The 16,021-nt window shown below is 49.2% G+C and overlaps 1 protein-coding gene across 2 annotated transcripts in view; it reads left to right on the top strand.

The window, feature by feature from the left end:
• The window catches only part of exoc6b (exocyst complex component 6B), a 103,902-nt gene that overhangs the window by 11,360 nt on the left and 76,521 nt on the right, over window positions 1-16,021 (top strand). For both annotated transcript variants that reach the window (XM_064343802.1, XM_064343800.1), the window contains exons 2-6: window positions 7,484-7,649; window positions 8,078-8,125; window positions 8,389-8,479; window positions 9,692-9,735; window positions 15,639-15,845. In XM_064343802.1, coding sequence (XP_064199872.1) covers window positions 7,484-7,649; window positions 8,078-8,125; window positions 8,389-8,479; window positions 9,692-9,735; window positions 15,639-15,845 — 556 coding nt within the window. The remainder of the gene's footprint in view (window positions 1-7,483; window positions 7,650-8,077; window positions 8,126-8,388; window positions 8,480-9,691; window positions 9,736-15,638; window positions 15,846-16,021) is intronic.

Below are 16,021 nucleotides of genomic sequence, written 5' to 3'. Positions count from 1 at the left end.
CGGAGTTGCGTCAAACCGACCTGGGCATGTCAGTGTCCTGAGCAACACCTAACCTACCCTATGCTCTGCGAATGAGAGCACTAAGCGCTTTGATAAAAGCTAAAAACGTCATACCATTTACCATAACCTGACCCGACGGAAAATGACGGTGCATTTCACCATCTCAGCCTGTCAGCCTAGCCTCCGTGCCTTTGTGTCTATATTTAGTGAACAATAAATTACTAGCAGCGTGGCTATTCGTGGATATGAAACGGACGGATTTTTAACTCCCGGTGCATCCTGAAAGTGCTGGCAAAGGACGGCTCTTTAGCATGTGGCGGGTCTGGAGGCGGGGCTAGCCAGCGTTCCCCAGCGGGAGGGCCGGGGCGCGTTTGCGGTGGGACCGGCGGGTCCCTGAGCCTGTTTATTGTGATTCGGTTCGGAGGAGCGGCTGCTCGTGTTTCTGTGGGGCTTGAGCTTGTTTTATAGCTTCGTAGGAAATGTGAGCGATCGCTTGCGTGGTGCTCCTGCTGGTATTGTGTGGAGGTCTTGTTTTCTACGACTTGAGAGAGGCATGCAGATGTCTGGGGGGTGGGTTGTACTTTTTTCGCTCTTGGATGATTACTGTAAGTTTTATTTGCTGTTCTTGTCAGGACCCAGCTGTGTTTTTAAAGAAAAATGGGAAAGGTGACACAGCTTAAATTAAATGGAAATGTCCCCTTTGTAAGAAGCAGCGTCCATGTTATTCCATGCATTCAACGGTTCAGTCTTCAGGGGCTCCCCTACTTCTGAAAGTTACACCTCACATGTCCCCACTTGAGGTTTGAACCTGCGACCCTTCTGCCTGTCTGAACGTGTTTTAACAATGTGAGATGTTCTGCAAGAATCTTAAGCTGGGAAAAACTGCTGAAGCAAAATATCATTTAAAGTGTTTATGTGATGTTATTTATTTCTCAGATTCCCTCCTTCTAACTCACATATTTTCCCATTGATGACACTGGATATTATCCAGAGAAATTCAGGGTAAACATCCTGGCCTAAGGCCACTTTCTCTCTGGGAAATGAGCCTTTAGCCTGTTTGCTAGAAGCTTATCTCCGTAATTGCTGCTCCAGTCTGCTGCTGCCCAACTCTGCTGCTGCCCCACTTTGCTGTTGCCCGACTCTGCTGCTGCCCCACTCTACTGCCCCACACTGCTGCTACTGCCCCACTCTGCTCTTGCCCCACTCCCACTCTGCCGCTGCCCCACTCTGTTGCCCCAGTGTACCAGAGCAGAAATGGCGGTGGCGCGGCTGTGGTTTGTGTGTGTGTGAAGAGCGTTGGCGGTTGGTGAGGCGGGAGCCGACGCCCTGTGCTGCGTGTCTGGACAGATGCACGGTGCAGTCTGCGCCTCCGCCCAGGTTTACAACTCCCCTTTCCTCTCTGGTTCAGACTGCCCTGCTGCCGCCACGATGCTGCAGTCCGCTCAGCCAATGGGGGAGAGGGTGGCGAGCGCGCTCTGTCCTCCCAAGCACAGCTGCTTCTGTTCACGCCGCAGCCCATGAGCGAAGTTTGCAAACATACTGTACACGCTTTAGCAAGCAGACCGCGGGTGCTGGATTGACCAGTGGGGGGCGCTAGAGAGCAATGCAATGTGGTTCCCGGCCAGCTGAACCTTCTCTAACCCTGGGTGGCAGTGTGGTGGTGGGGCTTCCGGCCTCAGTCAGCACTGGCACAGTTGGGATTTGATCCCAAACTATGGGGTCCATCCGTGTGCTAGAACAGCGCCTTAACAGGATGAGCTACCCATAAAGATCCACATTAACCTACTCCACCAGTTAACTTGTATGTTTGTATTTCTGTCCACTTATTTTTTTTTTTTTTTTACATTTGGCTGTTTTATCTTTGAGCAGCTCAGCAGGTTTTGGGTTGAAATATCTCTCTTCCCATCATTGTTCCTGTGGCTATTCAACATTTTTCAGCAAAGCTGTTTTTTTGTTGCTGTATTTCTGGGTATTGTTAGCGCTGAGCTTTGGAGACCCTTCGGTGTAACCCTTTTTTACAAAAGAGAAAGAAGAGCGTTGAAATCGTGACCGGGCTGTGTGACCGAACCTCGCTTCGTCCCGGCGGCTAACCGTTGGGAGAGCGGGCCCAGGAACGGCGGGCCGATGGGAGCCGAGCCGAGCGGGGGGGGCGTGGGGGGAAGGAATGCTGCCGAGCCGGTCTCCCCGCTCCACCGCTGCGGGGGGAAGTTGCATCACTCGGCAGGGAGGCCTGCAGCGAGGCCTCGCGCTCCGAGCGGCTGCCAAACCTCCAGCAGCTCCTCCGCCTTTCTGCGCAGGCGCTGAGCGTCTGTCCCGTCCGCACAGAATGCGAGCGAAGTCACAGCAGCTAACGTGAATCTGTTTGGCCCAAGTGCTAAAGGCTATGCTGAGTGGGTGCCCTGCTATAATGCTAAGGGCTACTGTACCGTAAATCTGTCCTGAGATAATGCTACATTCTGTACTGTGTATCCTGACAGCGCTAAAGCTTAGCTGGGCTGTATGTCCTCCTGAATGGCTGAGCTGTGTGTGGCTGACTGTGCTCCTCAGTGTGATAAAGCACACTGCGTTAATCTGCCCACAGTCCGGCTCCTTTTGCTCACTGCACGCACGCACGCACGCACGCACACACACACACAGACAGGCATGCTCGTATGTACACGCACGCATGTACGCACTCATGCACACACTGGGGAACGGAACTACTCCTATGCCAGAGAAATGGGGGTCCTGGAGGGGGGGGGCGGCTCAAACAGGATGGAAATACGATATCTCATATGGGACAGAAGGCCAGCACTAGCCGCTCAGGCATCACTAGCCGATCAAGCTGCGATTTAACTGGGGTTCTGTTAGTGATGGGGACTCTCAGGCAGCACTAGCCGCTCAAACTCATAAGAGGCTCCCGTGATATCGTGGCTATGTGCTGGGATACGCGGGCAGGAGTTGAATTTCTCACCATCCCGGCGCGATGCGGAAAGTTCTGGAAACGGTTTCAGGAGAGGATCGTGGGGAGGGAGAATGCATTATTTATTTGCGCGCTTATTGATTCGGCCGACGCCCCCGGGCCCCGTGCTCCTCGTACGGCGTTTACAGCTGCTGTTCGTTTCGCGCGGCTGCGGCTGTGTCCCACACAGGGCGTGAACCCGCGAGCCTCCGGTTTCCTCAGAACAGGCCGATCCTCACGTCGCCTCTGTCGCCACGCACTGAGTCATAGCGTTACAGTGCATTACGTTACACCACGCTGTACGCCATTGAGACTCCCCGCAGGAAAAACCTGCCGTCTCTCCGAGTGTGATTACAGGTTTTTATGACTGCGTGTGGCCCGTACAGATCTGATGACTGATTCCTCATGATAATAGTTTTCTGCCACTTGTGTTCTTTGTATTCTCCTATTTTGTTTTAGGCAGGCAGTAGAGACTGCGGTTTAGTTCTGTCTATTAGGTACTGATGGATGAATAAATTGATTAGATGAAAGCATGTCTGTGTCTGTTTGCTGTTCCAGGTCAGGTGAGGTCAGGGCTGGGTACCTGCAGTGTTAGCAGTGGAGAGGGAGGGAGAGAGGGAGGGAGGGGAGTCTGTAAGGTCCCACAAGGTACTATGAATTCAGTATTTTCAAAGTATCTCTGGGTAGGAGTGCTGAACTCAGATCAGGGTTTCCCTGTCCATACCCTAACCACATCCATTGTAAGCTAAAAGGGTAAACTGATCCTAGATCAGCATGCTTCATGGACATGGAAGTGCCCTGTAATCCTGTGTAGCTTGGCCTGGTTCTGCAGGACTGTGGCACTGCTGCTTTGGTGTACGGTGCTGTGCCGATGGCAAACTATATAGGCCTCAAACAGCACTCTGATATGGCTGATATGCGTTGTTGACATAAGGTGGCTGCTGTATTCAAGGCATAGGAGTGCCAGTGCACTTTCTGTGTTGGAGTGCTATTTCAGTCCTCTTTCAGTTCTCTCTCAGTACTCAAATCTCTCAGTAATCTCTCATGACTCTGTACTTTTGTCAGAACTCTCTCTACTCTTAGTGCTCCCTCAGTACTTTTCATTCTTTCAGTACTTCCTCAAAACTATTTCAGCACTCTTTTAGTTCTCTCTCAGTACTCGAAGAAATCTCTCGGTACTCTCTCAGTACTCTCAGAACTCTTAGTACTTAGAACTCTTTCTGCTCTCAGTGCTTTCTCTGTACTCTCACAGCTCTCTCTGTACTCTGAGCTCTTTCTGTACTATCAGCAGTCTCTCCGTACTCTTTCAGTTCTGCAGAAGCTATCGCAGGAGCGCTCTGGTGAGAGTGCGAGTCCTCGGGAATAAATGCCCCCAAATGTATGGGGTGCTGCAGCATGATCCTCACTTCTGCACGCCGTTCAGCTTTGCATGAACTAGAATGTCGAGTCCAGGTTGTTTTGTGACTGAGTCATTATGATGGAGGTAAGTAATGAGCCAAGGTGGGCTGAGTAACCTGCTTTCAGGGTATGTTTTTACATTCTTAGTACTTCACTGTGGGTCAGTGGGGCTGGAGAGCCCAGTAATAGAAGTGCTGATGATAATGAGGTAATTCCCATAGAAAGATCAACGTGAGGCTAAAACTGTGGCTAAATGAGAAGTTTGGGCTTCCAGACATTGCAAAAGTGGTGCAGTGACCTACACTTCTAAGCGAAGACATGATATAACAGCCTCAGGCTACACACTGATGATCCCTGTGGTTTTTAAGAGTCTGTAGGTATTGATCGAATACCAGCCTAAACCTGCCTGTAACTCCTGATGCTTGTTTTGGTTGGATGCTGAGTAGGGCTGGGAAATATTCTGTGACTATAATTATCGAATGCGATAACGGTCTTCGCCACCGTGTGGTGTATTGCCTTCATTATCCTCTTTTTCTCTTTAATTATACCTGATGCGGTAGTAAACAACCACACTTCAGAGGCCGCGTGAAATGTTTCTGGAGAAAACAAACATAACGACTGCTATCTATTGGGTGTTGATAAGACAGCCAATCAGCAGGAACTCCAGTTCCATTTGATCACGTGATGCGGTTTTATCAGTCACATGACAGCTGCAAGGTCTTGCTGCTGATGACCGTCTTATGGTCGCCAAAAAGATGACAGTCGTGACATTTTTTCCCCGAAAGCATTTCACCCTTTTTGTTATTAAATTATTATTACATTTGATAATTACCATTGCGACATACCTGCCAGCCCTAGTACTGAGTGCCATATCCTGTTGAGACACTGTTCTAGTGTGTGGATGGGCTCCAAATCCGGACCAAGATTTAGTCTCTGCTTCAGCTGCTCCCTGACTGAAGGGGGCGCTATCACAGCTCTGGATGTGATGTCTCGCATTACGAGGTACGGTGTAGTTTATGCAGTGCCAGGGTGTGATGGTTAGGGTGTGTGTGTGTATGCTTTGTGTGTGTGTGGTGTTGTTGAGTGTTGATGTGAGTGTGTGTGTATGTGTTAGGGTGTGTGTGTGTGTGTGTTTGGGTTGGTTGTTTATGCTGTGTGTGTGTTGGGTTTGTGTGTGTGTTGTGTGTGTGTGTGTGTGTGGTTTGGGTTTGGGTATGTTTATGCCTGTGTTAGGGTGTGTGTGTATGTGTGTATGTGTGTGTTAGAGTGTGTGTATGCTTGTGTTTGTGTGTGTGGGTGTGAGTGTGTTTGTGTGTGTGTGGGCATGTGTAGATGTGTGTGTGTGTGTGAGGAAGGCTGGCCTGACGTCAGAGGCTGGAGGTAGCGAGCGGATCAGAGGGCACTTCCTGTGCGCAGGAAGTGGGGGGGGCTTCAGGTGCGGCATTGTGTGAGGCGGCGGGGAGAGTCAGTCTCTGCCGTGCGGATCCTGTGCTGCGCTCTGACGCTCAGCGCATGGGGGCGGCCGGGCGGGACTTCCTGTGCCTCCTACCTGGCGTGTGCGGCGCGCCCGTGTGCTAATTTACCATTCAGACCGGGGATCCAAACCCTCTGCCCACCGCCAACCGTGACCCACCCCAAACCCGCGATCCTCTCCCCAACCCTTGCCCCCCCCCCCAAACCCGCTGATCCTCTCCCCCAAACCCTCTGACCCCCACCCCCAAACCCTCTGATCATCACCCCCCCCCCACTTCACCCCTAAATGGTCTGATCAACACCACCCCAAAACTGTGATCCACACCACCACCTTCACCCCCAAACACTCTGACCCACACCACCCCAAAACTGTGTTCCACATCACCCCCTTCACCCCAAAACTGTGATTCACACCCCCATACTCCTCACCACCCCCTTACTCTCTGGTCCTCACCTACATGAGCCAAGAGTTCATATGTGACTTACTCTATAATGAAATGTAGTCCAGTTTACGTTTACATATGCATTTTAAGTGGTTTTCATCTGACAGGTGTGGTTATAAGGGTAAACTGTGTTTTACAGTAAGTTATTTTTCTTACTGTAAGTCTCGCCCCCGCCTGACGCCCCTGATGAATCCCAAGCCACCCAGCTGTTTGAGAGGGGCTTTCCTGAACAGTCCCCAGCAGCTGTGCCTGGGGTTCGAGTCCCCTATGTGTCCATACTGTAGATATACCCCCTTATCACCATTCATTCAGTGACAGGAGAGGACTTAGGCCTGCAGTCGCAATTATTAAAGTGTGAAAAGTGCATTTATTATTAAAACAGCCGATAAATCTGCCGTCCTGGGTGTTCTGAGGTTTGCTCGTATACTTCAGTGGGGAGGCCTGATAACTCAGTAAAGAGTGCATAACCTGCAGTACTCTAACCAGCGAAAGGGTGAAAGGTCATGTAGGAGCACGCGCAGAGCCTTGCGCTAGTGAAACGAGCGGAACTGCCGAGACACGTGAAGAAAACTGAAGGACGCTCGTGTCGGATTGTTTTTGTGCCCTGGATTTGGGGTGTCATCACAGCTGTCAGTGTTGTGCTTTCTGTGTTTGCGGGAAAAATTGGTTCCCTGGGGTTTTTTTCCCCCCTCTGCATGCTGGGATATCTGACCAGCGTTAGCTTGGAGGTGTTTGGAATGGAGCTTCACTGACTCTTGCACCACATCTGGAGATGTTTTGCAAGACGCGGAAGTTGGGAAACGGCCGACAGGCTGCGACAAGCTCGAACTTTTCCCTCCGTAACACTGCCTCCATGTGGTTGAAAAGTGTAAGTGTTGCCGGAGCGTTTCTTCAGTGCTGTTGGGGAGTGTTTGTGGCTTGTGCAGCCAGATGGCTGACTTGTTGATATATGCTAATGCCAGCCTCTTTGAGTATCGGTCCCGGCTATATTTGTGGATTCGCTCATGGTTTATTTTTACGCTGTAATATGCCCTTTGTATCTGAACAGTCGCTCTATAAATAGCTCCGACCGACAGCACTTGCCTACTGGCATTAGCCTATACATAGAGCCATTTTGCCTGAGTGATTGAGTCCGGTTTCCTGATAACATACAGGACTGGCGCCAACTTTTTTTTTTTGCATTTGCATTTGGGCCTTGCTCACTGCTGCCCCCTGCCTGCCCCCGCAGGTCAGTGTACGACGGCCAGGAACATGGCCTCTTCATGGAGAAGCTGGAGGGGCGGATCCGCAACCACGACCGCGAGATCGAGAAGATGTGCAACCACCACTTCCAGGGCTTCGTGGACTCCATCACGGAGCTGCTCAAAGTGCGGGGGGAGGCGCAGAAACTCAAGGTAGGAGGGGCGGGGCCAGCTCCACACGTCTCTTATGAGGCCAGGCTGTTACCATTAGGCTGGTTCCATTTCAATTCAGGCTACTCAGGAAAGTAATTGAGCTTTCATTTATTTATTGAAAAATCCTCAAAAAAAGCATTTCAAAGTGGTATTTTTCAGAGCAGGTATTTAAGAATGAAAAGGAGTCGAGGAAAGGATTGTGTTGGGGTTGGATGGGGTCTGTTAGGGCTGGAGGGGGGTATATTTGGTTTAAGAACTTGTTTGAGTCATAAATAATCATTGTTTATTTATCCTTGGTGTTAACATAAGCTGAGCTGGATTATAGTAACCTGAAGAAACAAGGCAAACGTCTGCCTTATTAATGGTGTGATCTTGCTGCTGCTGTTCCATTTTTGCTCTGCCTCTGATTGCCTGTTTGTTCCTTTCAGAGTCAGGTGACGGAGACCAACCAGAGGCTGCAGAATGATGGGAAGGAGGTATGACATCAGAGATTCTGATTTCCCCCTATCTGTAGAGAGACACTGTGGCTGTTTATCTGGGTCGTTGAGGATAGACACCGCTTGTGATTCGCGGTCTTCGGTTTAGCAACCTTGAGACGAAAGGTCAGTTTTCGGGCAGCGTTGGCCCGGTTCATGCCACCCCTGCGGTCTGTCTGGAGTCGCGGAGCCCCTTCTGCTCGCCGAACGGCGTGATGTCTGCGCGACTGTGTCGCCCAACTCTCCCGTTTGTGTCACTCCAGCTCCTGACGACGATGGACGAGCTGAGGCAATGCCGTCTGCAGCAGAGAAACATCGCCACGTCCATCGACAAACTGACCCACTGCCTGCCAGGTACTGCCTCAGAGCCCCCCCCCCCCTTTATTTGCCTGCCATATAGTGCCCTCTCAAATACAAACATACAGCCTGCCTGCCAAATAGTACCCTCACAAATACATACACGCAGCCTGCCTGCCAGATAGTCCTCACAAATCTGTAGACACAGCCTGCTTGACAAATAGTGTCCTCACAAACACATACACACAACCTGTCTGCTAAATAGTCCTCACACATGTATACACACAGCCTGCCTGCAAAATAGTCCTCACAAATCTATACACACAGCCTTCTTGACAAAGTGTCCTCACAAATACATACACGCAGCCTGCCTGCTAAATAGTCCTCACAAATGCATACTCACAGCCTGCCTGCCAAATAGTGCCCTCACAAATACATACTCACAGCCTGCCTGCCAAATAGTCCTCACAAATACATACACGCAGCCTGCCTGCTAAATAGTCCTCACAAATGTATACACACCGCCTGCCAGCAAAATAGTGTCCTCATAAACCTGTACACAAAGCCTGCCTGACAAAATAGTGTCCTCATAAACCTGTACACAAAGCCTGCCTGCCAAATATTTCCCTTACAAATACATACTCACAGCCTGCCTTGGCCTCTGTTATAGCCTATGACTTAAACTGAGCCTCTCTGACTGCCAGATCCTACCCCATTTTAATATGCACATATATTCATACAGGTTGCTGTCATCAAATGTCCCCTTTCAGCCAAATTCTGCCTTCATCACCTCATACCCATAAATGAACCCTCAGTGAGGACTGTGTGATCTCACTAGCTGTGCATGGCCCATTTGGCTGGACATGGCCTCTCTCTCACATGCCAAAGCTTACCCACCATTGCACTTAACTGTCTTCCTGTTTGCCGAATACTCCTCATTACTGTTGTCTGACTGCATTCACGCAGTCAAACTCTATGGTGCTTTCAGCGCCTGTATAAGAAAAGTTAAGGGCCTTTCGTTTTTCAGTGTTTTAGTTGTTTCACATGATTCAGTTGTCTGCAGTGGCTTTAAATGCACAAGCATGATTAAACAGGAGTAAACTGACAGAAGAGGCGTGGGACAGACTGTTTAACCCCCAGCTGTGGCCTTCATCTTGAGCACAAGTTTAATGCAGAGCTGCAGGGTGTTCCTGATTCAGGACCTTCTCTGAAAGTGCCGAGCAAACCCGGCTGTGTTTGTGACGCTGTCTCCCTCTCTGTCTCTTTCAGTCCTGGAGATGTACAGCAGACTACAGGAGCAGATGAGGCCAAAGGATACTGCTGTGAGTTCTGAATTCCAGCCATCGCTGATCGTTTTGACCATCATCATCATCATCATCTGTGTCTTGGATCTACCGTTCTTCGATGGATCGACTTTTAGTCTGGACAGTGCTTTTACTTATTTTGAAATGCTTTATCTTTAGCTATTGCAAAAATTAGAAGTCACTCAAAATTGTTGTCTGAATAACTGTAAATAGAAGTTTCTTTCAAAATGCTCAGTGATGTCCTGGAATGTACTGGTGAGAAAGGTTGAAGTAATTTGTGTAGTTTTGCCACTAGGTGGCAGTAGCGGCTTGTGTAAAGTAATCTTGAAGTAGCAAGGCTGGAAGGGATATTTATATAGGATAGTGATCAGGGTTAAGTGTGAGATCTGTGTGTGCGCATTGTGGACTAGTGCGTAGACTCATTCACCCATTCACACACACGCACCAACGGTGAAAGGCTGCCATGCAAGGTACCAATCAGCACGTTGGGAGCAGTTAGGGGTTAGGTGTCTTGCTCAGGGACACTTTGACACGCCCAGGGCGGGGGATTGAACCCCTGCCAGACAAACGCTCTTACCTCCTGAGCCATGTCGCCTGACTTTCAGTACAGGAAAGCGCCTTGCTTGAGTTTAACTACTAACATTACTGTATATTCACTCATCAGCTGCTTTCATCCAAGGTGAGCTGTAATATATGAGAAACCTGGGTAAGCTTACCTGGGGTACTGCCAGGTTCTCCCCAGTATTTTTTACAGAGTGGTGCTCAAGGTCTTGTGTCTTTGAAGCGAACACATGGGCAAAGGGGCCAGTGGCGCTTTTGCAACTTAAAAGTAATTTCCTGCATTTTGGGGCATTAAAACCATCCACAAAAAAGCCTGGTTCTTAACAACAAGGGTTAAGAACCAGAAATCAACCGTAAATCCTATTTTCTCTGATCAGATGATGAAAAGGACTACGAAAAAGAAATGTTTTTATGAAAATAAACTGCGAAACAAAATGAACATTAGAAGCGAAAGATTAATTTCTAGCTTCAAGGTTTATGACTTGATTTATAAACTTAAAAAAAAAAAGTACTTCAAGAAATATTATGAAATATGTGAAAAGTTCAAACTGGGCTTAATGGGTAACCGACAGGGGTGTAACGGTACACAGAAATCTTGTGTCGGTACGGCACATTCATTTTGGCTTCACGGTTCGGTACATTTCCCGTACCGCAGGAAAAAAAAGTGAAATATAAAACTACTTTTCATTAATTATGAGAATGTAAACAGTGGCTTACTGGCCTCCGTTTCTTGCTGAACGAAGTTCGGAACATTACCTCCAAGTCATCAGGGACAAGTTGCAGTATCGAATTTAAGAAACGCGCAGAAATAAATAAAGAGTTCTGCACGTGTATTAAAGCGAAACCGTAATAAAAGTTTGCAGCGCGTGGCGAACAGAAAGTCCAGTACTGAAGGATAAAGGTATTTTTTTCCCATCTTGATAAAGTAAGCAGCGATACTTTTCTGATTAGACGTGAGTTGGGGCTTTCGCGGTTTTGCAGAAGCAAATGTCTCTCCACGGGTTGCGCAAAATGAAAATGTATTTTGTTACTAAATACAAATACCCACAAAACAAACGTATCAAAAAAAAAAAAAAACGAAATACCAGTGCCAAAAAAAAAAGTTTTTACAGCACACAACACTAAAATCCACATTTTTTTTTTTGTTCAATCAATGGCAAAATAATCTGTAATTATGTGAAACCAATAGGCCCTAATATCTGCTCCGCATTCCTGAACATTTGGACTAAACTAAACAAAATTTTAGCTGTTTCCAAAATTCTGTTGTCGAACACGAATGTTGGAAAACGACTCAATGTTCTTTTCCAATTCAAAATAAATTCTAGCTGTTCACAAAATTCTACCTGTTGTCTAATTCGATGCCATTGTCTGTACATGCACAACATGCGGTTAAGATACGGTCTTCCTATTTGACTTTATCCATCGTTCCCCCCTAGTGGTGGGACATCGATGTCACATTTACTTACAGTATACTTCTCTGAAATTATATATGAAAATGTTTGAAATTCTGACACAAGACTGTTAAAAAAAAAAAAAAAGTGTTTTAGTTTGCAAAAACAGCTTATCGATATGTCTTATCAACCTACTATTTAAAAGTGGGCCCTACATTCAGTGTTTTTTCCCCCCTTGTTTGCTGTACCACGCATGCACCCGATGTACTACAGGTTTAGTAGAAATATAATTTTTTCCTACAAAATCTCAGATATAAACATTTAAAGGCATGCTATTCAGGATTTTTTTTCCCTTGTTTACGGTCTCCTCCTCCGTCTTCAACCCCGCCCACTCAACCCGAGTACCCAACTTCGGCCATCTAGCTGCCTAACGTGCCAGCTAGCTGTATAGCAGGAGGTTATATTACTCACAGGTCCAACAGAAAACATGCCAACTCCGCATCACTTTTCATCTCCTTCCTGAACTTTGTGCCCATCCCTGGCAGCAGTGACTTACAGGTGACTACGGTGGCCTGACCGGGACACAGAAACCCCAGGTTCTGACCCATGTTTCTCCTGGCCGTGTGGGTGTGAGTGGATGCCAGCAAGTGTGATCTCCAGGCTACAGGAGCGCTAACACGCAGAGCTGCAGGCAGTCTTACTCTACAGTACCGCCATAGGATAAAACATCCGTCTCTCTATGGGACCCAATACAGCAGTTCCCTACTTCCCATAGCCAGTGGAGGTGTGTTCCAGTAGGGTCACCATGGCGACCACGGTGGCCTTTTGTTCCTCTGTACAAGCAGCGGTTGTGTTTCCATCGTTCGGTGGTTGCACGGTACACACAGCGGTTTTGTCTTACTGTACGAACGGCGTTTTTTCTTTTTGTTTTTTTTAAAGGTGCACAACGTATTTTAGCGTTTCTGTTTAACAGCGTGTTTCCATTTTCCTTTTGCGGTTTTATGGTACACACTGGTTTTATTATTGTTTTTGACTTTGGAGTGGTTTCGTTTGATGGCATGTACTCACTTTGCTTTGGTTTTATTTTTTACGGTACACGCTGTGATTTTATTTTATTTTTTTGCTTTGTGTTTTCGGTGATGGGCTCAAACAGCGGTTTTGTTTTATGGTCACTTCTGTTTTACGGCGGGCTCTGTGTCTGTGGGGCACCGGGGATAAACCAGCTTGGACACATTAAACGGCCAAATTTGTGTCCCAGCTTTGGTGCCTGCCGGGAAGTGATCAAGTGGGGCTGAGGAACAATGGCATTGAGATCAATGGCAGTACGCTAGCAGATCAGATCAGGCTTAAAGAGCCCATATTTCTCCAGAGGGCAAGTCTGCCTGTCACCCTCACTCACAGAAACACGGAACCCCCCCCCCCATACACTCTCTCTCTCTCTCCCTTTGTCTCTATGTCTCTCTCTCTCTCTTTGTCTCTATGTCTCTCTCTCTCTCTCTCTCTCTGTCTCTATGTCTCTATGTCTCTCTCTCTCTCTGTCTCTTTCTCTCTCCCTCTCTCACTCACTCACTCATTCACTCTCTCTCTCTCACTCTCCCTCTATGTCCCCCCTTCCCTCTCTCCCTGCCTGTCCCAGACGTAACCTGACGACGTGCCGTTTAAGGGGTCTATAAATTTGCGTGAGATTATGTGAGATTTATGGCTCCCCTGCGCTGGAGCTCGCTGTGCCGTCAGGATTGATGGAGCAGAGGGGTCGGCCAGGAGCAATGGGAGCGGGGAGCGGGGAGCGGGGTGTGGGGAGTAGGGGAGCGGGGTGCTGGGTGTGGGGGAGTAGGGGAGCGGGGGTGGGGAGTAGAGTAGGGGAGCGGGGAGCTGGGTGTGGGGAGTAGGGGAGCGGGGTGCTGGGTGTGGGGAGTAGGGGAGCGGGGTGTGGGGAGTAGAGTAGAGTAGGGAGCGGGGAGCTGGGTGTGGGGAGTAGGGGAGCGGGGAGCTGGGTGTGGGGAGTAGGGAGTTGGGAGCTGGGTGTGGGGATTAGGGAGCAGGGAGTTGGGTGTGGGGAGTAGGGGAGCTGGGTGTGGGGAGTAGGGAGCTGGGAGCTGGGTGTGGGGATTAGGGAGCGGGGAGCTGGGTGTGGGGAGTAGGGAGCTGGGTGTGGGGAGTAGGGAGTAGGGAGCTGGGTATGGGGAGTAGGGAGTAGGGAGCTGGGTGTGGGGAGTAGGGCGTAGGGAGCTGGGTGTGGGGAGTAGGGGAGCAGGGAGCTGGGTGTGGGGAGTAGGGGAGCAGGGAGCTGGGTGTCGGGAGTAGGGAGCTGGGAGCTGGGTGTGGGGAGTAGGGAGCTGGGAGCTGGGTGTGGGGAGTAGGGAGCGGGGAGCTGGGTGTGGGGAGTAGGGAGCTGGGAGCTGGGTGTGGGGATTAGGGAGCAGGGAATGGCGACGGTGGCATTGTGTAACGCCTGCGTACGCTGCACAACTCAGCCCACGGCCCAGCGCGGCAGGGAGAGACAGCCCTCGGCCCTTCCCATTGGTGGGGCTCCCCTGGCTGCAGCCACGCACACTTTCCTTACCTGCCTGCCACACAGAATTTCTTTCCACCGTGTCTGCTAGCGTTTGGCTCTTCTGAAAGTGGAAAAATCTATCTTTGGCGCCGGTACTGAGAATATGTTTCTCTCTGTTTTATCACAGGGCTCATTTTAGAAAACTACATATTGTCTCTCCCTAAATGTGAGCTCGGTTATATTGTTTTGCGGTCGTTTCGTAAATGGACTGTTCCAATCTTTACGCTGTATGAAGCAGTTCATAAAACGGATCATGGAGCAAGCAGTGGCAAGAAGGAGGCCGTGAACGCTGACCTCTTTACTGACATGGATCTGCTGGTAATAGCCCACAGTTCCGGTGAACAGCGAGTATCACATGTTGGAAAAATCAATAGGTTAAGCCGATGGAAGTGCTGTGTGAGAGCATCAGACCTTCTGTGAATGAAACTTAACCTTCCTCCTCTAGCCGTTTATGTCTCAACTGTGGCTTTCATTGAATGACTGCAGCACAGGGTGGGGAATTAGGACTGGGTTATGGAAGTCTCGGTTAATTCTGGTGGACACTGCTGTTGTGCTCCTGAGCCAGTACCTCAGTCATTGACGGTGGTGTCGTGATTAAGCTTGTCAGATTTGCCACATACACTAGGTGCAGTTATGTGGACACCAACATCATACCATGTCTGCATTTGAACTCATTAACATGCATATAGAGATCCCTGCTGTAGGGTATGTGAGTTCAGTGAGTTTGAGATCCCTGCTGTTGGATATGTGAGATAAGTGAGTTTGAGATCCCTGCGGTAGGGTATGTGAGATAAGCGAGTTTGAGATCCTTGCTGTAGGGTTTGTGAGTTCAGTGAGTTTGAGATCCTTGCTGTAGGGTTTGTGAGATAAGTGAGTTTGAGATCCCTGTGGTAGGGTTTGTGAGATAAGCGAGTTTGAGATCCCTGTGGTAGGGTTTGTCAGTTCAGTGAGTTTGAGATCCTTGCTGTAGGGTTTGTGAGTTAAGCGAGTTTGAGATCCCTGTGGTAGGGTTTGTGAGTTCAGTGAGTTTGAGATTCTTGCTGTAGGGTTTGTGAGTTAAGCGAGTTTGAGATCCTTGCTGTAGGGTTTGTGAGTTAAGCGAGTTTGAGATCCTTGCTGTAGGGTTTGTGAGTTAAGCGAGTTTGAGATCCCTGCTGTAGGTTATGTGAGATAAGCGAGTTTGAGATCCCTGCGGTAGGTTATGTGAGTTAAGCGAGTTTGAGATCCCTGCGGTAGGTTATGTGAGATAAGCGAGTTTGAGATCCCTGCGGTAGGTTATGTGAGTTAAGCGAGTTTGAGATCCCTGCGGTAGGTTATGTGAGATAAGCGAGTTTGATATCCCTGCGGTAGGCTATGTGAGGAGTGTTTCTTGGCTGTGAGCGTGACACCCCTGCTCTCCTGCTCTCAGATACTACCCGGCGCTGCGGACCCTGGAGCAGCTGGAGCAGACCTGCCTGCCGCAGGCCGGCCAGTACCGCTTCTGCTCCATCATGGCGGAGAACATCCCGTGCCTGCGCACGCAGATCCGCGACGTCTCCATGTCCGACCTCAAGGACTTCCTGGAGAGCATCCGCAAGCACTCGGACAAGATCGGAGAGACCGCCATGAAGCAGGTGGGTGGGGTCTTAATGCCTGGGGGCGGGGCCAGTGGGCTGGGTTTTTATGTATTCAACCAGGTAGGTCTGCTCAAAACTCAGGTCTTTTCTGCAGTGATGACCTGGGGAATCAATGTTGATAAGGAGTTTGGTGCAGCTGATTAGATATGGGCGATGATTAGATGAGGCTTTTA

This window comes from Anguilla rostrata, chromosome 7 (genome assembly GCF_018555375.3).
Source record: "Anguilla rostrata isolate EN2019 chromosome 7, ASM1855537v3, whole genome shotgun sequence".
Taxonomy (NCBI): domain Eukaryota; kingdom Metazoa; phylum Chordata; class Actinopteri; order Anguilliformes; family Anguillidae; genus Anguilla; species Anguilla rostrata.
The sequence above is the reverse complement of the archived record's forward strand: the minus strand, read 5'-3'. Positions and strand labels throughout refer to the sequence as shown.